Genomic DNA, 24,893 nt, shown 5'->3' on the forward strand with positions numbered 1-24,893 from the left:
AAACATTGACAGAATCTCGAGGAGAAAACCCATGTGTCAAAGAACGAAAAAACAGAAGTGGGGCAAAAATTATGGGATTGGAATGCAAAGTGGAAGCGTTAGCTCTCTTTTTGGGAAGATTTGTAACAAAAATTCATTTTTCTTCTGTTGGATAAACATAAGTAACACATGTAAAAAGTTCATGGAGTTCTTGATCTAGGGGTGCGAGAGCCTGGAGTCCTTGAAGTGGGGGTTCTTGATAAAGGGACTCTTGACGTCGGAGTCCCTCCCATTGTAGATGTTCCACTATCACTGTTTTCAGGTCCACTATTTGAGCACTGACTTTCTTCAATTGACTTCTTGTTTTTCTTGTTTCCTGGCTTCTCCGTCTTGTTGCGTTTATACTTGGCTTCTACCTTTTCAATCTGTTTCGAGATGATCTTGAAGCTTAGAAGGTACTCTATGAACTCGTCAGTATTGGCAAACCAGAATTCCGGATGTTCAATCCACGTGCTCTTGAAATTCATCTCCACTTGAGTACGATCTCTTTTACGATAGATCAAGAAGTTCCTCGATAAATCATCTCGATGATATGTCGTACCTCTCTTTTGAATTTCCTTCACAAATGGAAAATCCCCGGTTCCAACAAACACACCTAATTGTCCAGTCACCACACGCAACGTTCCCCCTGAACATTTTTCCATAAGTTTCAATAGATCCAAACATGTACGGTACATTCATTCGATTGATAAAGTCCTTAATTTCAAGCAAATTCTTGTATTCTTTCCCTCTGAATTTCATTTTCGTAACACGGTATTCCTGGTTATGAGCAATTATAGAAGAATTATCCAAGCAAGCTTTCAGCCAACGGTGACCCATTATCATTGAAGCACTGAAAGTCAAAATTTAAGAAAAAAAAATGTCCTTCATACCTGAAGATATGTGGTAGATGATGTTCTTCCACATGGAGCACTCCTTTCTTGTCAGTTTTTGCAACATAGTGCGTTGACCGTTTCATACCTTCCGTTCTCTGAAAATCTTTCATCTTGAACATTCAGTCAATTTTCCGACTCACGTATTGTCCAAACTTTTTGAAAAAGTCTCCATGATAATGCTCCTCTTTTGGGATTCATCTTTCCACTTTTACCGTATAATCATGCTTGGCCACTGGCTCCGGTAGTACAACCTTGAACGTCTTCTTCTCGTATTTCTTGAATACTTTGATGCAGCTCTTTTTCTTTAATCTGACTGCTAATTGATATGGTGTCTCGTAATCATGGTTTAGAATCTCTCGAGTTGCTCCATGCTTGATCAAGGCTTCCACGAATCGAGGTCGACCTTGGATCACAGCTTCATGGAGCATCGTGTTCGATTGCTTGTGACTTTGAACTAGAAAAATGGTAGAACATTGTTAAAATATAGTTTCCAAAAAAGTACCTTTAGCATCTACATAGGCTCCTTTCTTCAAACTATTTCGAAAAGCTCCATAGTTGTTTTTGATGATGTAGTGATATGCTTTGATAGCAAATCCATTACCAAATTCAACTGGAACGTTTTCTTCCGTGAATGCGAGAAGAACCCAAGTTTCTGGATCTCGAAGACGCTTGAAATACTCTGAAAAAAAGTGTCTTGTATATTTGTTGTTTCCCTTCCTCACGCCTAGAGAAAAGAAAAAGAGGGAGCGCGCCCACCACAAGGAGTGCGAGAAAAGGGAAAGAAGAAAGAAGTGTGTAGCCTTTCTAACTCTGGTGTAAAGCAAGCCGTTCTGGCCGAGTGGTCTAAGGCGCTGCGTTCAGGTCGCAGTCCTCTCAGGAGGGCGCAGGTTCGAACCCTGCGGACGGCAAACCCTTTTGCTTTTTTTTCGACTTACTGTGATCTCTGCGACACTTGTATAAGAAATAAAGGGCTCCTCCTACAACAAGTACCACGAAAGCGATTGCTCCATATATGTATAACAATGTTTCTTGGCTACTGGAAAAATATTATTTTAATTTGAATATATATAAAATCTAAATAAAACTCACATTCCATTTTGACCTTCATTGTTCACTATTATCTCTCCATTTGATGATCGGGAGATTCCAAAGACTTCATCAAAGTATTTGGGAAGTGGAACAAGCGAAAGAGAAGCCGCTTTAATGCTGGTCCTGTGTGTAGAGTAGTCAAGTTCCACAGTGCTCAACTCAGAAAACGTTTGACCAGCATTTTGGAGTATCGAGCTATGAGATTTTTTGAGTTCTCGAAGAAAATTTGCATTGAAAACTTTTGTATCAATAGGTACCCCTCTGATCTCACTTGCCTTGCTGAAGACTGACCCAACTTGAATGAGGTCTTTGCCGTCCTTGTTTTCTTGGGCATATTTTTTTCGATTTACTGCAATTCTGGCATCATTCCCTTCATAGACTTTTTAGCTTCTTTCGACCATAACGATTCCAACGCAGGAATCAACTTTAGCTCTCTGTCGACGTCTGCAGGGTATTCAGCAATCGTTTGTATGAGGTGCCGCTTCTCATAGACATCCGCTAAGTTACGAAGTAAATTTACACCTTTTCCGAGATCTAATGCTAATGTTTTTGAATCTTTTAGCCTTTTCAATTCATCTAAACTCCTTCGGTGTCTTGATTTTTTCATCATGCTTTTAGCCTTTTTGAATCCCACGAACATGAACATGCTTTACTGTCTCCACAGTTTGTTTTTTTATATCACGAACTTTCATTCCAAAATTCAGTATTTTCTCAAAACTATTGAGATCTACAGATTGTCCTCTAAGGTTGTTCAATGCATCTTCTAGTCCAGTTCCATCCAACCCTTTTTGGACTTCCCCCACTACGGAAAAATCTGGTTTTCCCTTCAAAAATTTATCGATTTCTCCTGAGAAAATCGGCGCTAGCTCTTCGTTTGAAGCCACAACCACTTCTACCAATTGAGAGAAACCCTGAATAGCTCTACACTTTTTTGCCGTGTTATCCGCTTCAGAATTATTGATCCGAGGTCGTTGAACTTCCGTTTCCGCGATGACTACTAAGCTTTCAAACGGTGCAAAAACACCCTCATCTCCGTTTCTGAAAATGTTCTCGAACTTCTTTTTGAATGAATCCGAATATCCGTCTAGAGTCTTGGAAAAATTGTAAACAGCGTCGAACTGAGAAAACTTCGGAGACCCTTTAATTGGCTTCAGACTGCTGGTGGCACTTGTCAATGTCTTCAATGTTGTCTCCAAATTTTTAATGCCTCGGATATGTTTTCCATCTTCTGCCAAGGTTTCAAACAACAAAAGCAGGGAAGTTGTGATTCCGACCATATCTTTTTCTTTGTTGAAATCTTTCCATTCTTTTGACACGATCGATAAATTCCCACCGACAAAATCCAAGAATGATAGATATGGAAGAAGCTTATTCATATCTTTTCCTTCTGCAATTTTCTCTTTCAACCACTTTTCGTTCAAGTCTTCTTTAATACGGATTAGGTCTGAAGGTCCGTTTGAGAATCCTTCGGTCAAAGACTTCGGAGACTTTTTCAGTGTCGACATGGATTTCACAAAGTCAGTGACTTGCTTCAATGATTTGCTTGTATCAGAATGAGTTTCATGATCTGCCGACAACGGTAGGAGAACATTCATATCAGTTTTCAATGCGTTCATCTTCTCTGCCAGTGAATCGAAAACGTTCTAACTTTTTTGGTAAGCCTGTCCAGCTGTAGAAATGCTGAAGATAGGATTCAAGGCTTTATACTTTCCTTGTATTTCAAGAATACTTTTATAGTGGGTTTGGTAGTTTACCGAATAACTGATGACCGAATGTATATTATGTCTATTTTTCACAATCATCTGGAACAACTCAGAGATTCTAACAGCTAGATAAAAGTCTTCGTCCAACGGATGATCTCTCAGAATCTTCATTCGTTCCGCAACGTCTTGGATGTCTTTAAAAGGCAAAGGGGATTTGTATTGGGTTCCAGTTTTGATCTTCTTGGTTTTCTCAATAAAATCATTTGCATTTTTAGTTGTGGCACCAATATTAAGGTCATCCACATAACTTTTCATGGACTCGAGAGCCATGATACCGTCTTTCACTTCCAAAGTATTTCTTATTGGATTGACACCTATTTTTTCTGCATCAGTTACTGTATCCTCTAACTTTTTAGACAATTCACCGTCCAGTTTTGTCTCTAACAGGCTATGAACCGTTTCACCTGATTCAATATTCAGAAGTTCAGCGATAACTTCTTCAGAATCGGCGAAGCCATTGGAAAGTCTTTCTCGAAGAGCGATTCCATTGACAAGACGTGCTAGCATTGAAAAATCATTCGCAATTCGATGCAAAGCAGAAGACCCTGAAAAAATCCATGATGAGCTCAAGAAGTCAAGTTCGGAAGATGAAACCTTGTCCATTTTGTCTGTAAAATCTCAGGCCACTCCCAGTTGATAAACAAAACGACAATGCTAGTAAAAACTGCATAAGAAGCAATCTAGAAAATTCGAAACTTTTGGGAAAAATGATATAGGATGAAACTCACTTCTTCATGCTTAATAGACTGAATCTTAATTTTTCCATTTTGGATTCAAATCTTCAATTGATATTGAACATTTCGTGGAAGAGAAAAAGATGACAAAAAGTAGTAGAAAAAATATATCAAAACCATGTCATTAGAGATTAGGAGAGGTTGATAAAAATCCATGTCATTAGAGATTAGGAGAAGTTGATAAAGGACGAATTTGTCAACAACTTGGAATGTGCCAGACGGACATACATTTCGAATCTTATAATTTCAGTATTATGCCACAATATTAGTGGAAAAAATTCATTGATTTATTTCGATGGATAATCGAGTTATAATAATATAGACCATAATTTCAAGATTACTAGACAACAAATTATAAATACCAAAAAATTATTAGAAACAACCAATTAAATTGGGGATAATTATGAAAAGTTAATTGCGATAACAGCATCTCTAAGTTCTTGGACTTCTGGTGGAGTCTCCGATGGTCTTCTAGCAGTTCTCTCAATTTCCGGTGCTTCAATCACATTGATTTCTAGTTCTTTGAATTGTAAAGTGATTTCTTGATTGTTGTAATTGGATTCAAATTTGAACATATTTTGATTTCGTGGATCATCAAATTCTCCAAGTCCAGAAATGCTTGCTCTGATGGCTTCAAAAGGCAGCGGATTTTCAGCTTGGACTTTTATGATAGAGCCTCTTTTAGGAACATGTTGCTTGTAAGTCTGTAATTTTTAAATGTATAAAATCCAACATTAGTAAAAAACTAACCTCCACAAGCTTTTTCACATCCTTAACACTGAGGGACACACATTTGATAAGTTGGAAATGATAAAAACTTTTCCAATCTTTATGAAAATCTCCCTCTTGGATATCCACTACATTTGGTGCTCTCCATTGATCAGTCTCGATGAAATCATAGTATCCATAGCTCAATCTATCCGTCTCTAATAGGGTTGCCAGAGTTTCCTTGTAAACATCCTGACTGATCACTTTTGAATCATCCCATAATTTGAGTTTAATTGTTTTTAATGATTCGGGGTTCAAAAATATAATCAACGGACCGAAATGATGAACACGCTCGTCGTCATACGGTTCCATGAACTTCCCTTGTCGTGTGAATGTAAACTCATAGTTTTCGACATCGATAGAATGCGAATTCTTCTCATTTTCCAAATGAATATAGATGTCTTCAAGAACGACAATCTCAGGAAATAGTTCCCCTCGAACTTCATCGTAAGCTTCAATATCGTAAGCGAGAAGGTCCAATCGTAAGTTTTCTGTCAAGAAAAGGAAGACGAGGTCAGTAGCTGCGAGTTGCTCAGCATACCAGCCTTCTATGAAAACTTCTTGATTCTCATTTCCACATTTCACAACTGTCCCGTTCGATACATTCTTGTAGGTAATCTCGACAGTTGATAAATCGTTTGTGATTTGAATTTTGAAATTTTCATAGCCAGTGATCCATCGAATTGCTTTCATTCGGAGTGTGTATTTCTCGCAAATGCTGCAGTGCTCTGCAGAAATTCGTCGAATATGAAACCTGTAAAATAAATAGAAGTAAAAAGACGGTTTAGAAATAACATACAATTTCAAAACATCCTCCAATTTTGACACGGTCTTCGACCCGTTCAGCACAATCGCGTCCAATTCCAAATCAGCTGTCATTTTGAAAAAGTTTTCAACGACGGTAATCTGGATAGGATCTTCAGGATCATCGACAGGCAGAGGGTCCGGAATGTAATTTTTGTTATAATCATCACTGAATACCACGTCATCTTTCCAATCGTCTGAAATTGCCGTTGGCGCTCCTTCTGAAGTTCCTGAAGCTTCTGAACTTTTCTTCAGCTTTTTTACGTCTGTATCCATTTCCTCTGATCGTTGAGAACATCTTCTTTTTGCTTTTCTTCGATTGTCTGAGGAAGAAGGTGTTCGAGCTTGTCCTAGGCTTGAGCTCGTGGATGGTTGATCTGGAAAATAAAATATTGGAATCCTCTAGGAATTCCATGAATCTTCTACCTCGTCCTGTTTCCTCATTTTCACTCTTCCTGACTTTTTTAGCGTCTGGATCATCTCTCGGGCTGGTACGCTTCCTTTTTCTTGGCCTTTCTTCTGTTGCTCCCGCAATTCTGCTTTCTGTTGATTGATCATCTAAAACATTCAGTTGTAATTGAAAATCAGAAAAAATTTTTACCTTCAGGCATTTTTCCATCTTTTATCATTTCGCAAATCTTTTGATGAGCCTGTGTGATTGAGTATCTTTCATTGTAGAGTTTTAGAAGATATTCGTCGCGCTTCGCCGGATCGGTTTGGAATGGATGAGTCATTGGAGAGCTAAAATACCAATTATGAACATGGAAAATCGGTGGAGAATTGATAGAAAAGGACAAACACTGATACGAAAACGATGAGAAAATAAAGTGGCTGATCAGTGTGTTGAAAAGAAAAAGAAAAGAAAAACCGCTCGCTCCAAAAAAAAGTTGGTAGATCAAAAAATTTCAAATTTAAAAAATCACAGTTCGAATTTTCAGGAACTAATCAAAAATTCACTCAGCCCGTTTGAATAACAAAAATTGGAACGACAGGGTTTTTTCTGCTCGTGCTTCAGTGTTTCAAAGAACGTCGTTTTGGTAAAATTTGAAAACTTTTGGTATTACTTCAAATTTCAGACATGATACAGTTTTTAAAGTTCAAAATTCTTGATTTACCCAGAACTTTTCGTGCGAATTATTTATTTTTTTATTTTATCAAATTTGAAGAAACTTCTCTTCGACAGTGCACTTTTGGGACGACTTTGTTAAATGTATACTTTGCGTAACATACCAAGTATAAAGTTACCCCAAATACTGTCTATAATTTTTTAGAAGTCACAATACCGTAAAACCTGTAATAGAAGGGCCCCCTAGCTTTCAACTTTGATCCCATTTACCTCGGTGCCTGACAAAGATATGACAAAATTGATGATAAACATTTTATCAGTTGACACAATTTTGATATCTTTCATAGGAACCGAGATAATTGAGCTCAAACTTGACAGTATGGAGACCCTTTTATTACAGGTTTTACGGTATTTTTTGAGAACCTAAAAGCATAATTGTAATCAGCATCTAAAGTTGTCGTTGTGGGACCTTCGTTCGCTTCTACCGGCGTTTCTCGTCCACAGCTCCAATTTTGTTCGTACCAGAGTAATAGTTGATCTTTTTGTGAAACCTAGAAATTTGGCTCACAGCTGACAGGGTGCAACTCTATGAAAAATTTCACGATGTTTGCTGTCCCTAACTACCTTCTCGTAAATCCCCATTTCGAAGTTTCGTCATGATTCCTGGAAGTTTCGATACTTCACTTCCCTTAAAAGTAAATAAACTTCATCTTTACATCCAACACACAAAAAACCGAACACACCTTTGACATTCATACATTCATTCCACCCCCATGTTTCCCCCATATCAATTCCAACTCTTATCATAATCATTTGCATGTCTCTCTTCTCTCTCTCTCTCTCTCTATTTGCCCATCATTTGTCCATATCACTCTGTTTTTTCCCAGATAGAGAGACTTGCTGCAAATATTGATTCGCAAATTTAACTTATGTTTTCCAATTACCACTTCTATTTTTTTCTAACCTTATTTTTAGCTTTAAACATTGACTATTCCATTGGGTTAAACTTTTGTGAGCAATCTTATCGGCCGTTCTTCAGTTTTAGAATTATCGGCGGTAGTGATGTTGACACGTAAGTACAATTTTTATTGGTTTTTGATCTGAAATTGTTTTTATACAGAGGAGTTAATTGGATGTCCAAATTGATATCGTATGGTGATGATCATCAAGGAATATTATGTGGAGCCACGGTCGTCGATAATTATTGGCTCTTGACAGCTGCACATTGTGCATTGTGAGATTTTTGAAAAATACAAAATTTGTTGAATGTTTATTTTCAGACAACTCCAAAAAAGATCATTTATCTATGTTCGGAAGCCTTCAAACAACAAAGAATACACATTTCCGATCAGAGAAGCTTATGTGCATAGTGGGTATAATAATCAAACTGCTGATAATGATATTGCACTTTTAAAAGTGAGTATTCGTAAATTTCGAGCTTCGAGATAATTCTTGTATGAATTCTTCCGTTTGTATCATTTTCAAAAATCTATGAAAAACCCCAAATTACAGATTTCTTCCGATCTCTCTACCCATGGAATCAAACCGGTTTGCCTTGTAAAGGACGATTCACAAATTCGCAAAGAGTACAAAAATGGAGTTGTTATTGGTTATGGATTGACTCTGGGAGAAGGTTTAAAATATTTCTGAACTTCGAACATCTCAAAATTTTCCGACTTTCAGATGCTTCTGGTGGTCCAAAACTTGTCAACAGTCAGACTCTTCAAAGCACTGCTGTCCCAATTATTCCAGATGTAGAATGTGTGAAAACCTGGAGATTTTTATCATTGTTGTCCGTGAAAATAACCAATTCGCAAATTTGTGCTGGATCCTACCTTCATGGAACTGCTCCGGTGAGTTTTTGATGCAGCGGTGTTCTGAATCCGAAAAAAGTTCCAGGGAGATTCTGGAGGACCTCTTTTAATCCGAAAAACCGATGGCGAATACGTTCAAATCGGAATCACAAGTTATGGAGCTGATGGATTAGATGGAGTTGTAGATCAAGGAAAATTCCCAGGTAATTGATTTCGATCTCTAAACTTTGAAATCCGCCTACTCTTCTTTGTTCCCAGACATCTGTTAATTCAAAGAAATAAATCAACACAGAGAAAGTTTTTATAAGAGAGCCAAAACACGACGAGTTTTTTATCTTCTTAACTACTCATCCAGCTCACATGAGCCGCTAATCTTTGAATTTTCCATGGGATTAGAAGAATCGAAATTTAGTTCGAAATTCAGTTTTTTTGCCATTTAGGTTGCCGTATTTGCCCAGAATAAATAAAAACGATTTACATATTTTTTCAAAAAAAACCTTGCGTAAATATAAGAATTTTGAACAAACTATTGGAGCAAGACTTTTTTAAAGTCTACTGTAAAACCTGTAATAGAAGGACCCTCTAATTTTTTAGTTTGAGCCAATATATCTCAGTTCCTGTTAAAGATATCAAAAAGCTGTCAACTGCTAAATTGTTTATCAGAATATCATAAACAATTTATCAGTTGACCTATTTTTTATATCTCTCATAGGAGCCAAGGAAAAATAGCTCAAACTTGATAGTGTGGACCCTTTTATTACAGGTCTTACGGTATTTGAGTTCGAAAAAATTGATCTTTGAAAAAAAGGAACGTCATATTGCGATCATGTGCACAGCTTCAAAACAAAACCTAGAACAATAGAAAAAGTGCGAGGAAACAATTATCCCTTTTGAATATTTCAGAAGCTTATACTTCGTTTTCTTTCTCTTTTTTCTTCTTTCCCAAATCCCCATTTTCTGTTTTTCAGGTGTCTACACAAGAGTATCCAAGTATGTTCCATGGATTGAAACTGTGATCGGGAAGACCTCGAAGACAAGAAGTTCCACGTCTTCATCTTCTACATCACATTTTCCTCTTTTCTCAATTTTCTGTCTTCTTTTAGCACTTTTGAGGTGAAAATGTGTCTGTTTTTACAACTCATAAAGTTGACCAAATTCTCATTGTGACCTTGAGTTTTCTCAAAAAAAACATGTAAACGTTTAGAGGTTTTAAGATAATTTCCCACGTCTTTTTTCCGTCCGGAAATCCACGTAAATTCTTGCTGGCTCTGAGGCGCCCGTTTATCCGATTTAGGAGACTTTCTCAGATTTCTCTCATTTCAGTCAAAGCGTTTTCTTTCCCTAATTTAGAATTTTTGCGATTGGTCATCGGTGTTTTTGGGTACAAATTTTCAAGCTAATTTGAACAAACTCTATGTGGTAGATAACCTAGAAATTCTTGATTTTGCCAATTTTTTTTCAAATAGGACGTTTGCTGAAAAAAACTAAATTTTAGATTTTACAACTATTTGTTACTATGGAGCTGCGTTTTTATTTGCAATACCAATAGTGAAATTCAACGAATTCTGTTTGCAGAAGCTATCAGTGCTACAAAATTTTGAATATTCTGAAATGCTTTACTCTCGGAATTGAATGAAAGACATTCTCAGAAAATTCAAGGCTTCTTTTTTTCAGAATTTCTTTTTAAAACTAGTATTCAAAAAAAAATCGAAAACTACTTGAATTTCTCCAAAAGAAAAAGCAATTCTCAGTGACCGCTTATAACTTATGAGGGATCAGTTCTGAAGTGGTTTTCGAGACGTTCCATCCAGAATCTTCCATAAAACACACAAATCTCTAGTTCTAAAAAGTTCCAGTACCATTTCGAAACAGCTCTAATTGCTCATGAATCTTCTGGAGTCCCGAATAAATCCGCCCACCACAAAACTTGTCAAAAGTGTCTATTTGCTCACCTTCACCACCTCCTATAGTTGATACTGCCCGCACTTTGTTCTTCTATCCCCCCATCCTTTTTTCCATCGGAGATAAATGTTTTTTCTTCTCCGGATCCTAGTCTCTGCGTTTTATCAAGAGGAGGTCACTTGAGTTTTAACAAGATCGGTAACAGTGGTTACTATTTTCTTTTGTCGTTTTGTGTTTGGGCACGTTTTCTTTTGGATTTCTGGAATTTTCGAACCTAGAAAAGTGATTGCGTTTTCTTTTGCGTTTTATCTGTTTCTCCTTCCTTCTTCTTTTCTTTTTCTTCTCTTGTTCTTCTTCTTTCAATTCATAGTGAGGGGGTATAGCTCAGTGGTAGAGCGCTCCCTTAGCATGGGAGAGGGCTGGGGTTCAATTCCCCATACCTCCAGAAACTTTTTTTGTTTGAATTCTCGAAACCAAAAAGATATTTTCCGAAAAAAAAATACATTTGCCAAATTTTAAAATCCTGGTCACCAACTTTTCGGTTAAGACACCATCATCAAGTGTGCCCCCTAGAGTGTGTTTTTACCCCGCCAATAGAACTAATCTTTTGAGAAAACATAAAGCGGGTTAGATTGGTCAATCAGTCGTAATTTCTTTTACACTTTTTTTAGCAATGACGATATCTTACTCTGGAAACTTCTTCCGCCTTCTACTGCGATGGAAGGGATCCATTTGGAGATCAGTATGGAGAGAGCTCTTCTTCTTTCTTTTTCTTTTTTATGCAATTCGATTCACAGCTCCACACTTTTTCGACTGGGCAGATCCCGACGAAACCAAGGGATACAGGTTTGGAAATTTTAAGTTTTTCTTCTCTAAAAAATTAAATTTCAGAAAAATATTCAAAGTGATGTGCAACGAATTTCACGAATACACAAAAATGATTCCCTTGACTTTCTTGCTGGGATTCTATGTTTCTAATGTGGTTTCGAGGTGAGTCATTTTTAAAAAGTTACAGTTTCAGGAACTAAAAATAGTTGTAACATTAAGAAGCTCGTTAATGATTCTAAACATCTCTTTTCCAGATGGTGGCGTCAATTCGAGTGTCTAAAATGGCCCGAAGATTTTCTCTCAATCCTTTGTCTTCTTCTTCCATCCAAAGAATCCCGTCCTGCACGTCATCAAATTGCTCGCTATCTCAATTTGACTTCTGCTTTGGCTTGGTTAGTCTTTAAGCATTAAAAACTGCCGTTTCACTAGGATGACAAAAAGTAATATTTTTTCTGAGTAGCAATTTAGTCAGTACAGTTAGCCAAAAATATGCTTGAGTCCAGGCGAGATGTCTCCACAAAAATCCGCCTTCGTTTCCCATGCCTTCGAAATATCATCGACGCCGGATTGCTGACGGAAAAAGAATACGAAAAACTTCAGGATATTAATGTAAGGATTCTAAAAACTATGTATTTTATATTCAAATGTATAGGAACCCTCTCCTGGAATCCGTTGGCTGACTCCTCTCCACTGGGTCCAGCAACTGATTGATGCTGAAATCGCAGCAGGAAGAGGATCTGTAAACTATGTTTCGGTGGCTATGAATGAGCTGAAGGCATTCAGAATTTCATTCAGAAGACTGTATTGCCACGATTGGGTCTGTGTTCCATTGGTTTATACTCAGGTAAACGTGTATGCATCCGTTTGGGAGTACAAGTTTCCTATTTTAGGTTGCCGCTCTTGCCACGTATTCATACTTCTTCTTCTGTCTTTTTGGACGCCAAGATTTGAATCACGACGATTTCTATTCTCTTGATTCCTTCTTCCCTTTGTTCACAGTTGTTCAATTTTTGTTCTTTGTCGGATGGTTCAAGGTAAAAATTTATTCGATTCATTAATATGATTTTGTTGATAGGTCGGTCAAGATCTGATGCGTCCGTTTGGTTTGGATGATGATGATTTTGAATTGTCTTACATTCTTGATAGGAACATTGTTACTTCATTTACAATTGTTGACTCACTTCAAGATGATGATCCACGTAAGTACTTCAGAAATAAGTATGTTAAATTCATTATCAATGTTTCAGCAAAATTCGAAGAGGACGTCTTCTGGAAACATCATAGCGAGCAACAACAAATGCATCAAAACATGTTCCTTCCAAAAGTTCCGAGTTCATTGAAGTGGGGACGGATTGATTTGAGCCGTAATGCTCACAAACATCCTCCAAAACTGCATACATATCTGGAAATGAAGAATCAGGATCCAGAAGAATACAAGAATCGGAAAAATAACAAGTTCATTGCTTGGTAGATAACTGCACATTCGTAGATACATTTTTAGTTAATTTTTAGTTAATTAAATTCACTTCAGTAATCAGTTTCATTCGGGTACTTCTCTTCAAATATTTATTTTTTAATTGCCTTTTTTGCTGAATAAAGGATTTCCGTAATCCTGAATTATTCCGTTTTCCCACGACATTTTCAAAGTGAAACACTCTGGTAAAATATTTGTTTCTTTCAAAAAATATAATTAATTCTGACAAATCGTACAGGGCAAAATCTATCAGAATCTGATATCATTCAGTCAGATTCGCTGAAAGCAGAAAAATCTATCGTAATATCTTACGCCAAATTATGGTACAGCAGGTGCGCTCCACAAAGACGGTCCCCTTCAAACAGACACAGGCAAAATAAATAGCATAGTTGTAATCCGGGCCTTTGCGGGCCCTGCCATAATTTCTTTCAGAATCAATATTTTCAATCCAACTAAATCAGATATGATAGAGCTCCACGAGTACTACAAAACGGTATTATTTGGAATACTGTATCTTGTCTATGAACAGAGTTACAGAGCAAACTCAATTGACTCAATAGAGAATCAATAGAGGTAGACTACCTTTCCGAATACCTTTTCTGTGGTTGCGGTTATTCTTTTCATTTCATTTTTGTATTCTTATTCCCAACTTGTTTATATAAACTGGTAAAACTTCTGAGACTACCGTATCTTGTAAAAGATTTAGTTTTCAATGAAATGGAACCGAAGGAAATTCTATTATTGTCATTTTGTTCTAAACGAGTTCAGAAGTGTATTAAGCAACAGTTTAGAATTGAATTCAATAAAGGATTTCGTATCACTTGTGGTATGAATGATCCCCGTATGTATCATTGGCAAAATGAAGACGAAAAAAGACTAGAATTGATAGTAGATCAAAAAGAAAATGATAAAAAAGTGATCAACTGGAAATATGTTTATAGTTTGGACAGTTTGGATCTGCTGAAAGAGTTCAAATATTTGGAAGAGAAGTATTCCTATGAGGCTTGCGATATCGACTTGAAATCTGGATTCATTTTCGAAATAAATAGATTAAGATGTAAATGCAGGTAAGGCTGTATTTTTTTTTTTGAAAACAATTATACATTTTAACTTTGTTCAGTATTTCTTTCGATCCAAATTCTGCAATTCCAACATTATATTTTGAAAAAGATCTGATGAAGAAATGGCCGATGGAACTTCACAAATATTGTGTGGAACTATTCCGGACAACTAGCGAGTTGGAAATGATAATGAATTTGAAAGATTCCTCCGATCTTCATGAATCTCAAACCACCAGTTCTGTATTTACACAGTTCTCTCAAAAGTCTGGACCCCAGAATTGCAGACGAGTTCTTTGAAAAGGCTAACATCCAGAATAGTTTTTCTACAGTCCTGCAAAGACTCGAAGGATTCGTGAGCGATGACTCAAAACTTTGGAACATTACAAGTGTGTTTATTCCGAGCAGCTGGGTTCATGCATGACAATTGATTCGGTTCCCAGGAAAAAATGCGAATTTCAGTGTGGGGGATTACCGTGACGATGTTACACAAAATTTGAATGCCTTTTCGAAACAAACAGTGACAATACCAATTTGTAAACATTGGTAGATAGAGGTTCTTGTATGGAAGGATTATTTGATGGAATTCAGACCATCAGATGGGATCCGGAAAAGAGGCAAGCTAAATATGCCTCAAATGCATCGTAAGTTATTTCTGTTTGGCAAATTTAACTTACTTTGGTTATAGATTTCAAACAATTTGGGAATATCGTTTTGGACAAGGATGCAGATTTTTGAATTTACCGTCGTTTTGGCCCAATGAATTGGACTGCTCGGACGCATTCGACATAGTCAGAGAATCTGATGGATTTATTGCCTCTGTGAAAGTGGATTTTGGTATCTTCTTCATGTTTGTATGGCATTCTAGATTTTCATAATCTACCATTTCTCTATAACTTTTTCTTGTTTTTTGTCTTTTATATTGTCTGATATGTTAACCAAGATTCTGACTTCATCATGTTCAATGAGATTTTTCTCCGTTTTTTACTTGAATATTTAACTTGATTGGATTTAATAAATACTGATAAGTGATTTTCAAAGAACGTAGCTTCCGTTTTGGTTGGACTGATATCTTTTAAATTGTGTGATTTTCGTTGCTTTCGAACAGTTTTCAAAAACTAGTTCGAACAAGATTTCCAAATTTCTTTGATCGATGTCCAAAATCACAGACTCCGTTTTAATTTGAGGAACAGAGTGGTCTAACTCACTCCGGTGGTTTTTCTAGGCCGCCGTAGTTGATGGTCCAGAATTGGTCTAACCTACACCTGATTTTTTTTCTAGGTCATTTACCATGATGGCCCAACTTTCGCAAGTTGAGTTTTCTGGCCCACCATAGTGAATGGCCTAGAACTGGCCTGAAATTCCCCAAAAATGTTTTTAAGCCATTTCAACATGATGGCCTAATTTTCACAAGTTGAATTTTCTAGGCCACCAACGAATGTTTGAACGAATTTTCGAAATTAGCCGTTTTCGAATAATGTTCTGGTTTAAGACAAAGCGAAAAAGTTTTCAGAGAAGTTCTTTAATTAAATAACGAAAAAAAGTTAGGGCAATAATCATAAATTCAACAAAAAAAAGAGATTTGAGCAATACAGATACAAAAAAAGATAAATTCTACTAGAATCTCTTTAGCATTTGATATATTCAGAAAACAAAAAAATCATGAGGACAAGGTGGGAAAAGAAGAAAAGGCACATCATGCATAACCACACAAACATTTATGGGAAGTTTTTTAATAATTTAGAAATTACAGAAAACAGTGTTCTCAGAGCTCGCCTGGATACACGTAAGGGATCAGCAAACGAAAATATGGACGGTGAAACTGAAAAAACGGAATCACAGACTATTGCTTACTATAAAAAAGAAAACAAAGGAGAATAAGGCATTATTATGATTAGACAATTTACACCGAAAACACACACAGACAATAAGTAGATGAAACGCGGGAAATTTGAATTTAAAAAATAGAAAAAAAAGGAATTTATAATGACAAAGGTGATAAAAGAAAGACATAGACAGCCAGATAGATCAATATGGGCGGAAGTGAAAATAGAGCAATGACAAGTTGACAATCAGCGAATATCAGTTGATTTCCCCCTTCTTCTTCCTCCTTCAGTTTCAATTTCATTCTCTCGATTTCAGCTTCCACTCTCATTTCCTCCATCATCAAGTCAATTAACAATTGGGGATCTTCATTTAGGTCATAGGGCCACGTGGTGATGACGTGGCTCTTGTTATTGTTCGATGGCTTTTCTGGGTTATCATTGGGATCTTCTGGCGTCGGCGTCCTTCTTCTTCTCACGTCTGCCACGTCATCACCTGACGACCAGCGGCTTACTACTGCTGATTGTCCCCCTTTCGTGGCCCTCCCCGAGAGCCCCCCGGCTGTGTTGAAGGACCCGATGAATTGGATGTTGGGTTGTTATTCGCGTTTGGCGGATATCGAACTGCTCTCGGAGGTTGGTACGGCTGTAAAATTGAACACCGAAATTAAATCTCCTAACAGAAATACTATTGAAAACTCGCAATGATGATAAGCAACTGAAACAGTAAAAACTGACCTCTCTAGTGGGAGCTTTCGTACTTGTTCTCTTAAAAGCCTGCCTATCTCTATCCACTTCTACATCTTCCAATCGTTGAGTTAGGGAGAGTTTCTGCTGGATTGCAAGACGAAGAAGTTGGTTCAACGTCTTCTTTTCCTCCTCGTTGGCTCGGAGTTCAGCTGATAGTTCTTCGACCTGAATTAAGAGACATTTTAGTACTCAAGTATTTTTTTTCTCCTAACGAGCCTTGGCTTTGAGTTCTTCTCCTCTTGCTGTGAACATGGCTCTATGAGAAGCAAAAGTAGCAGCATCCTCCTTCAACTGTTTCAACTCTCTCCTCATCTTCTCGGTAATATCCATCTGCATCTTTTTCTCCGATTCAAACTTCTCTCTCATTGAACTTAATGCACTTTCTGCTGTCAATTTATTCGACTTCAATACAGTTCTCAACGTCGAGATTTGATCTCTTTTCGTCGATAAAAGACTTCTCAATTTCACATTCTGCATCTCAATTTCATTTTCTGCTCCACTGGCCATAACTGCTTGATTGAATGCTTGTTCTGAGGTTCTCTTCACCACTTGAACCATCTTTTTGAGAGACTCCGTTGTTTCAGAAATTGGATTTCCTTCTGAAACATTCATAAAGTTTTAAATTAAATAACTTCTTCTAAATACTAACCAGTTAGAATTCTTTGCCTCATATCAGCTTCCGAAAGGACTTCTCGTACTTTGACACTAGCCAATTTCTTCTCGATTTCTTTTGCAAAACTCGGAGCAATCACAAGTCGATCAGAGTTCAGCGGGATGGATCGAGATGCATTCACATCTGTTTCTGTTCCACTTTCAACGCCTTCTTCTGCCAAAGAGACACGTGGCACATCTTCAGCGTTGTCACGAGCCAACTGACGAAGTTTTTTGACAACCTCTTGTACACTTTTCTCCGTTGATATCCCTTGATTCTGGGTCATCTGGTGGTAGAATTGGTAAAGTTGGTCGGATGCTTGAATCATGGCGTCCTGAGCAGCAGCCAACTGTGCATTCTTCTCTCCAGCAAACATCACGAGGCTCCTCAGATCCGCCTTCACGATTCCAGATCTTCGTTCTTCTCCTTCTTTCTCATGACGATCAGTGTCTCTAGCAATGTTTTGAATTTTCTCCAAGATCACATCCTTCTGCTGACGAGCATGCATATAGTCGAGCTCGCCTGGAAAATTAAGACAATTTTTTTAAAATTAGAAACTTCTTAAAACTCACTAGTAGGCCGATGAATGTTGAGAGAGTCTCCAAGAGCAGTGACAAATTCAATGAACATCTTCTCTTTATTCTTCATCTCTTCTTGAATTCCTTCTTTCGCTGCTTCCAATTCTCTCACTTTCACATCACTGGATCCTTGTAATTCACTGAACAAATCACTTGCTCCAGGCTGTGGAACCGGGAATTCTCCATCCTAGAAAAGCAATTCAATTTTAAAAAAATCAAATTCACAAAAAGAACCAACCTCTTCGTAGCCAATAAGAATATCATTCAGCGAGCTGATATGTTCAGCAGTTCTCATTTGTTCCAATTCCTTTTTCATCGCCAAACGTTGGTCTCTTTCTTGTTGTGCGGTGAGTAGAGCCTCTTCCAACTGGAAAAATACAGATCTCATCAAATTTATGTTACAACTACTAGTTTCCAACACATTTTGAATTGACCCAATAAAGTTTATGGTCTACTACAAAACCGAATACCTCACACACTGTTTAAAACACAGCCGATAAAAACGTGCCTGTTTCTCAGCAATGACTCGAAGTACTTCACTTTCTTCATTTGTCAATTTCAGAACCACAATATGCTCTTCCAGCCGGTTGTTATCAATTTTCATGGATTCATAATCAACTTGACTTCCTCTCAAATTCGCAACAGTCTTCTGGAGTCCAATATTCTCTTCTTCCAATTCCGAATACTCTGTCATCAATCTCTGTTCTCTCTCCTTTGTTTCCTTCAGTTCAGCTCTCAATTTCCTTCTCTCATCCTCCAAAGCAGCTCCAGAATCGATTTCTTCAGTGTGTTTCTTCTTGATTCTATCCAATTCTTCTTTTTTCTCTGCCAATTCTTGTTCTTTTTTCTTCAAGTCCGTTTCTAGTCTGGCGATCCTTTGAAGGTATTCCTCTTCTTTAGCGGAGCTCTCTTCCAGAAGGGATTCTTCATTTTCAAGTTCACTTCTGGTACTTCTTTGATGTTGGGAACGATATTCGGCAAGAGTCTGGAACAAACTTTGATAAAATTGTTATTCTTGAAAGTTTCTAAATTAGAAGAAAATTCGGTTTCAAAAAAAAGTTTTTAGTGCCTGAAGTCTATTCCTACCGTATAACCTGTAATAGAATGGCTCCTGCACTGTCATGTTTAAGCTCAATTATCTCAATTTCTTTGCAAGATATCCCAAATGTGTCAACTAATATAATGGTTGTGTTACTATGGGAAACAATTTATCAGATGACAACTTTTCGATATCTTCGACAGAAACCGAGGAAAATTGGCTCGAAGTTAAAAGTTAGGTTACCCATCTATTACAGGTTGAACGGATTTTAAAAAATCAGATCCAAAATGTACAATCTTCTCACCTGATTAGCCTTATCAACTTCAGCTCTTGTCAAATCTAAATCAGTTTGAAGTTCACTCAGCCTCTTCTCCAAATCCTCTTTTTGTCGTAACAGGTCCAATCCCGCATTTGCTGCTCTATGCAGATCCTCCGTTGCTTGTTCATATTTCTGCGAAAGGCTCTCATGCTCATTTCGCAGTCTTTCAAGTTCTGCTTCAGCCATCTTGGCTGTGTCTGAAAATATGATGATTAAGGAATCTAGTTGAGAATCATCCAAACGAAAAAAAGAGATAAAAAGGGGCGTGGCCTTGGAAGGTAGGTTCAATTCCCAAGCGGCGAATTTGCGTTTTGTAGAAAACGACGAGAAGGGAAAACGAGTGTCGAAAACTAATTGTATATTCATAAGGTTTTGGCGTTTTTAGTTCTCCAAAAAATAGTATGGATTTCAAGGAGAGTACAAAGAAATAGGTACGCTAGTTCCAGAAGAATTATGAAATGAAAAATGGGCGAGAGAATGAAGAGAAAAAGAAATAATGGAACAAAAAACAAATAGAGAGAGAGAGAGAGTGATGGAAAAGAGTGTTGGCTGGAGGATGACCTGACACAAATATTGAGTGCGGCTGGCTGCTGTTTCGTTTTTTTTTTGTTCGTTGTTCAATTCTTTCGGCACCGCAACAGTCAAAATCGACACGACAGGAGAGAGTTCTAATGCCTCCGCAAAACAGTTTAGACCCCGTCTGATTTGGGTTGGGGGAAAGTGAGGGGGAGAGCACGGAAGAAAAAAAGAGACCGGAAATGAGTGATGATGAGTCAAGACGTTCTTTTTTAAGGGGGAGTTTTCCAAAGAATGCAAAACTATATTGAAATTTCGAAATCAATGATCAGTTGAATAGTTTGGAAACAGGAACTGTCTGCCAATGCAATTATCTCATCGTAAACGGGAACGTTACCTAAATGGTAGTTTGGAAAGTTACAGTATACTGGGATATACGTTTTTCGAAACTGTTTGGTTTTCTTCTATGAAACTGGGTATGGTTTTTTGGAAAGTCAAAAAAAAAATGTAAACGGTCTCCCTAACTTTCAACTTTGAGCCAATTTATCTTGATTCCTGTCAAAGATATAAAAAAGTTGTCAACTGATGAATTGTTTATCAGAATATCATAAACATTTTATCAGTTGACACATTTTTGGTATCTTTCATAGGAATTGAGATACCGTAAAACCTCTAATAGACCGTCACCTCTAATTGAACGTCACCCCTAATAGACCGACACGAGAAATTGCATTCTAAAAATAGACCGACAGCCTCTATTTGAACGACAGCCTCTAATACACCGACAGCCGCCTACCCCTAATAGAGCGACACCCTTTCCAAAACTACTGTAGCGACGCAAACACAAGACATCCGCGCGTGAACTCTCGAATCTTTTTTCTCCTTTTTTTTTTTTTTTCCCTATTTTTCAATGTTTTCTTTTTAATTTTAAATGATTTTTGGTGCGGCAAAAAAAATAAATTTCAGATTAAAAATGAGCTCATCAGACGAATTAGACGGCGAAAAATCAGTGGAAGCACCGAAAGCAACGAAACGACGTTCAAACTATGACATCTCATTCAAATCTTCCGTTGTGAGCTTTGCCTTAAAGTTCGACATTTCAAAAGCTGCCAAGAACTTTGGAGTTTCAAGATCATGCGTTGGAGTTTCAAGATCAGGCACCCGATGTTTTTTGGAACGCCCCATTCAAATCGAAAATTCGCCAATCATATGAAGAATGGATGACTTATGGATTAAAAACGTATACTAAATCTGGAAACATGCGAGCTCCGCCAATGGATATCTATCTTCAGTGGATTGTCGATGCATGGAAAAGTCTTCCAGATGAATTGATTAAAAAATCATTCAAAGGATGCGCTCTAACAACAGTCCCAGGAGGATCCGAAGATCATTTGATTCACTGTTTCAAGACAAACTCGGAAGTTCCAGGTGGATTGGATGCATTGAAAAAAGCACGCGTGGAACGATCATTGGAGGAGTTGGAAGATCTGATCGAAGAAGTCGACCTCAGTGAGGAAGAATATCAAGGAGATAGTGACTCTTCGCTCATTTTTGATTAAAATTTTGTTGTTTTTTTAATACTTGTTGATCTTTTTGTTGCTTTTTTTCTGATAAAATTTTTGTTGTGTTTGGTTTTTTTCATTGAAAAATAGAACGGCAGCCCCTAATTGAACGTCACCTCTAATAGAGCGACAAGAAAAAAGTCGTTTGAAAAATAGAGCGACATGTCGGTCTATTTGAGGTTTTACGGTAGTTGAGCTCAAACTTTACCGGGCTCTTCTAATACATGTTTTGCGGTAATCTAAAAAAGTTGGCAGGGAAATCGGAAATTACAACAAACATGCAACAATTTTGATACTTAATGTAAAAAACAATTGAGAGTAATTTTAGGATTACCGCGAATTTTTAGAACGATTTGAAAATTTACAAAAAGAAACGAAAACTAAATGAAAATAAATTATAACAACATTTTAAGAAAACTTTCAATTTTAAAATCTAACTATTTGTACTCAACTTTTTCTTAATTTTTTGTGATCATTACTCTTGAAATTATTATTTTTGAGGTTAAAATTTAAAATTTTCTCAAGAGCAGCTCTAAATCTCTTGATTTCAAAAACCAATCGCTTTTCTCAACATCTTTCAGAACGTTATAAACGATTCAATCGGAAAAAAAAACTTTTTTGAAAATTGAAAAAATATGTTTCATATAACGGAAAATATGAAAAACCAGTGGTGGTTATAAGTGACAAAATGTAAAGAAAGAAGATGCAATTTGAAACCAGTTGAGTCTCTCCCAAAGAGCCTTGGAAACGAGAAAACAGAGATTCTTCTATTTCTCTTCCTGTTTCCCAATCTCTATTTTGCTCTCTAAAACTCTTTTTCCACTTCTTCTTCTTCTTCTTCTTCTTCTTCTTCTTCTCCACCATTTATTCTCGAACTAACACCCCGTCCTCGTTTTTACTGCGCTCCCACCGCCCCTATCCAAAACGACCGCCCGCTGTCTTCAGAGAGTCTGGCTTCTCCCAAAGAGCATAACTCGGCAAAAGTGTTGTGCTCTTGATGTGTGTGAGTGTTGTGTGTGTGTGTGTGCATGCACCATCTCACGCTATCACTTCCACAAATATACAAATTTTGAAAAAAGATAGATAGAGAAGAAATTGGGAAACAGGAGAATCAATCAGGAGCGATTTTTTATTTGGAGAGAGGGTGCGAGGAATAAAAAGAAACATGAGAAAATGAGAAAGAAGATTATGAAAATCTGGGTAATAGCAACAAAATGCCGGAGAGATGCGGACAACCATATAAAATCAGGTTTGGAAAAAGTTCTAAAAATTTCAACTTTTCAAGTGAAATGGGATTTGAGCTAGAGGAGAGCTCCAACAAAAAATTTTATGTAATTTTTGCATTAAAATGTTCCCAAAGTCATGTATTTTCAGAATATTACTTCAAAAAAATTTAAACAAATAAAAAAAAATAAAAATCCCCGAAAAACGTTTTCGAAAATACAAGAGCATTCAGTTCTCGTCCAAGTTGTTTTCATGCAATTTTTCAGCCGTTCGTGAGGTCTTCAAGAATTCATTATTCTGTTCATAAAGTTTTCAAATCATTTCTTTTCGGAAAAAACAGAAAAAAAACGACTAGAAATCGCGAAAAATTCTAAAACTGCAGAAAAAAATGCGTGAAAAAACAGCGCACCTAGTGGCCTTAGACTAGGATTTCCGCGGCCCTCTCGGACGAAAACTTGTATTTTCGAGGATCGTGAATTTTTTTAAAAATAATATTATGAAAATAAACGACTTCGGGAACATATTGATGCCAAAAAATTATTAAAAATTTCAATATCGAAGTCCTCTTTCAAGCTGCGAATTTCGAAATTTCAGAACGTTCAGAATTCTTCTAGAGTTCCATTGTTTTGATGGAATTACTATTGATTTAAAATTTTGATCTTTATTTGATCCATTTATTTTCAAAAAAAGGATCTTTTTGATGACACGAAATGATTCATCATTCCCGCCCCTGATGATCATCGACCTTGGGTGGAAATTCAGATGAGTAAAAAAAGGAAAGAGTGACCTCCTTAATTCTTTCTTCTTTCCCCGATTACGTTTTGACGAGGAGAGATAAATGAAGGATGAGGAGGAGGTTATGTTCAAGATGTTGATGTTCTAGAAAGTAACGAGAGCCTAATAGTTAGTGTCAGATGGAGGTCAAATCTAAAGGAGTCGAAAGAAACTGATCCAGCACTGACTGGTCATTTGTAATGTTTGCTAACAAAAATCCATATGTGGGATGATCGGTGTTGGAGGCAAAATGAGGAAGAGATTGAAAGAAGGAAAGGGGGAATATGCACCGACTGTCTGTCAACAATGAGAATCCCATTGTTGTTCTGAACGGCCCGGGAATGAAGAAGAAGGGAAGACACACGCGAATTGAGCAAACTGGACTGTTTGGGAACGACCGAAAAACGCAAATGCTTGTTTTGAGAAGAGAGAGGAATTACGATTTACAGTTTCGAGAAGTCACACCTTGGCGGCAAGAGAGGTATTACAATAAATGGAACATCAGAACAAGTCAGATTCAAGTTTAATTCCAAAACAGAGATTTCTAGAATATCAGGAAAAACTTGGTCCAGACCAAAAAAAACTTTTGTTTTTTGAATGTCAGTGTCTTAAGTAAAACCACACTATATTCTAGTTTTTCAGTGGTCTTGACCTACTGTACCGGTCAATGAGATATACAAAAACTTATTTTTCAGTTGTTTTCGGTTGTTTTGATCATTTTCAGGAGTCTGGAGCTCGGCTGGCAAGCTTCCGATTACTTTGAAAATTGAAAAAATTCACGGAGTTTATTAAAAATTAGTTTTTATTGTCTAATTCTGAAAGACACCTGTTTCCAATTTTTTAGTACAAAAACAGGCCGAAAATAGGGTATCTTTGAAAAATAAGCAAATAGCTGAAAAAATCGGAATTATCAAAAAATTCTGCAAATAAAAAGTTTTTAATCGAGATCTGTTTTACACCCTTCAAAATTTTCGAACGGTTCGGAAACTTGACAGTGGAGCTCAAAACTCCATGGTCAAAATGGCCAAAAATCGACTGAAGTATATGTTTTTCATAACTTATTGGCCGGTACTGTATGTCTACAAATATAATTTCAAAATGTTTGTAAAAATAATTTTCCTGAGAATTAGGAAATTTATTAGTGATCACAGAGATTATTTTGATTAAATGGATAATCAATATGGAACTTCCAGTGTTTTTCAAAAAAAAAAAAAGATTTCCCAAAGACAATGAAGATTCTGATCCTTCTACAGACATACTTCAGTTTTGTAAATTTCCTATAACTCGTTTGTTATTTTTCTGAAAACCAAAATGAAGAAACTGAGGTGGTGGCAAGTCAAAAGAACGACAGCAAAACCTTCCGGACGGAACTGAAGCGGCGGTAAAAGAGAAGGATAGAGATCCCGAGAGACCATACAAATCAGAGAGACGCAGAGACGTTG

At 37.0% G+C, this 24,893-nt stretch overlaps 6 protein-coding genes and 2 non-coding genes across 8 annotated transcripts; 5 read left to right on the forward strand and 3 right to left on the reverse strand.

Moving 5' to 3' along the window:
• Positions 1–179: 179 nt before the first annotated feature.
• On the reverse strand, positions 180–4,532 carry CBG05417 (the record flags this gene model as incomplete). The annotated part of the gene is made up of 11 exons (XM_045235419.1): positions 180–549; positions 635–871; positions 912–1,009; positions 1,127–1,368; positions 1,417–1,593; positions 1,850–1,950; positions 2,004–2,373; positions 2,638–3,624; positions 3,652–4,311; positions 4,361–4,446; positions 4,495–4,532. 11 exons carry the CDS (start codon positions 4,530–4,532, stop codon positions 180–182), a joined length of 3,366 nt encoding a protein of 1,121 aa, XP_045092932.1.
• Positions 1,739–1,822, forward strand: CBG28710. Its single transcript has one exon. It is a non-coding gene (tRNA).
• Positions 4,533–4,901: 369 nt separating the features above from the next.
• On the reverse strand, positions 4,902–6,806 carry CBG05416 (the record flags this gene model as incomplete). Its single annotated transcript, XM_002633502.1, has 5 exons — positions 4,902–5,204; positions 5,251–6,022; positions 6,068–6,449; positions 6,499–6,630; positions 6,674–6,806. The coding sequence occupies 5 exons, from the start codon at positions 6,804–6,806 to the stop codon at positions 4,902–4,904; spliced, it is 1,722 nt and encodes a 573-aa protein (XP_002633548.1).
• Positions 6,807–8,271: 1,465 nt separating this feature from the next.
• Cbr-try-3 lies at positions 8,272–10,170 on the forward strand (the record flags this gene model as incomplete). The annotated part of the gene is made up of 7 exons (XM_045235420.1): positions 8,272–8,372; positions 8,419–8,554; positions 8,651–8,771; positions 8,822–8,991; positions 9,038–9,155; positions 9,921–9,999; positions 10,167–10,170. The coding sequence occupies 7 exons, from the start codon at positions 8,272–8,274 to the stop codon at positions 10,168–10,170; spliced, it is 729 nt and encodes a 242-aa protein (XP_045092931.1).
• A 1,057-nt stretch (positions 10,171–11,227) lies between these two features.
• On the forward strand, positions 11,228–11,299 carry CBG28321. Its single transcript has one exon. It is a non-coding gene (tRNA).
• A 228-nt stretch (positions 11,300–11,527) lies between these two features.
• On the forward strand, positions 11,528–13,153 carry CBG05414 (the record flags this gene model as incomplete). Its single annotated transcript, XM_002633500.1, has 8 exons — positions 11,528–11,700; positions 11,746–11,844; positions 11,937–12,074; positions 12,186–12,291; positions 12,335–12,526; positions 12,573–12,716; positions 12,758–12,881; positions 12,930–13,153. 8 exons carry the CDS (start codon positions 11,528–11,530, stop codon positions 13,151–13,153), a joined length of 1,200 nt encoding a protein of 399 aa, XP_002633546.1.
• Positions 13,154–13,873: 720 nt separating this feature from the next.
• On the forward strand, positions 13,874–15,092 carry CBG26373 (the record flags this gene model as incomplete). Its single annotated transcript, XM_045235421.1, has 3 exons — positions 13,874–14,223; positions 14,277–14,480; positions 14,903–15,092. The coding sequence occupies 3 exons, from the start codon at positions 13,874–13,876 to the stop codon at positions 15,090–15,092; spliced, it is 744 nt and encodes a 247-aa protein (XP_045098437.1).
• Positions 15,093–16,195: 1,103 nt separating this feature from the next.
• Positions 16,196–19,561, reverse strand: Cbr-bicd-1 (the record flags this gene model as incomplete). The annotated part of the gene is made up of 9 exons (XM_045235422.1): positions 16,196–16,502; positions 16,559–16,683; positions 16,776–16,936; positions 17,000–17,386; positions 17,437–17,961; positions 18,012–18,204; positions 18,256–18,384; positions 18,526–19,002; positions 19,361–19,561. 9 exons carry the CDS (start codon positions 19,559–19,561, stop codon positions 16,196–16,198), a joined length of 2,505 nt encoding a protein of 834 aa, XP_045092930.1.
• Positions 19,562–24,893: the final 5,332 nt, after the last annotated feature.

The sequence above is a fragment of the Caenorhabditis briggsae genome, assembly GCF_000004555.2.
Source record: "Caenorhabditis briggsae complete genome, chrIV, whole genome shotgun sequence".
Lineage (NCBI taxonomy): Eukaryota > Metazoa > Nematoda > Chromadorea > Rhabditida > Rhabditidae > Caenorhabditis > Caenorhabditis briggsae.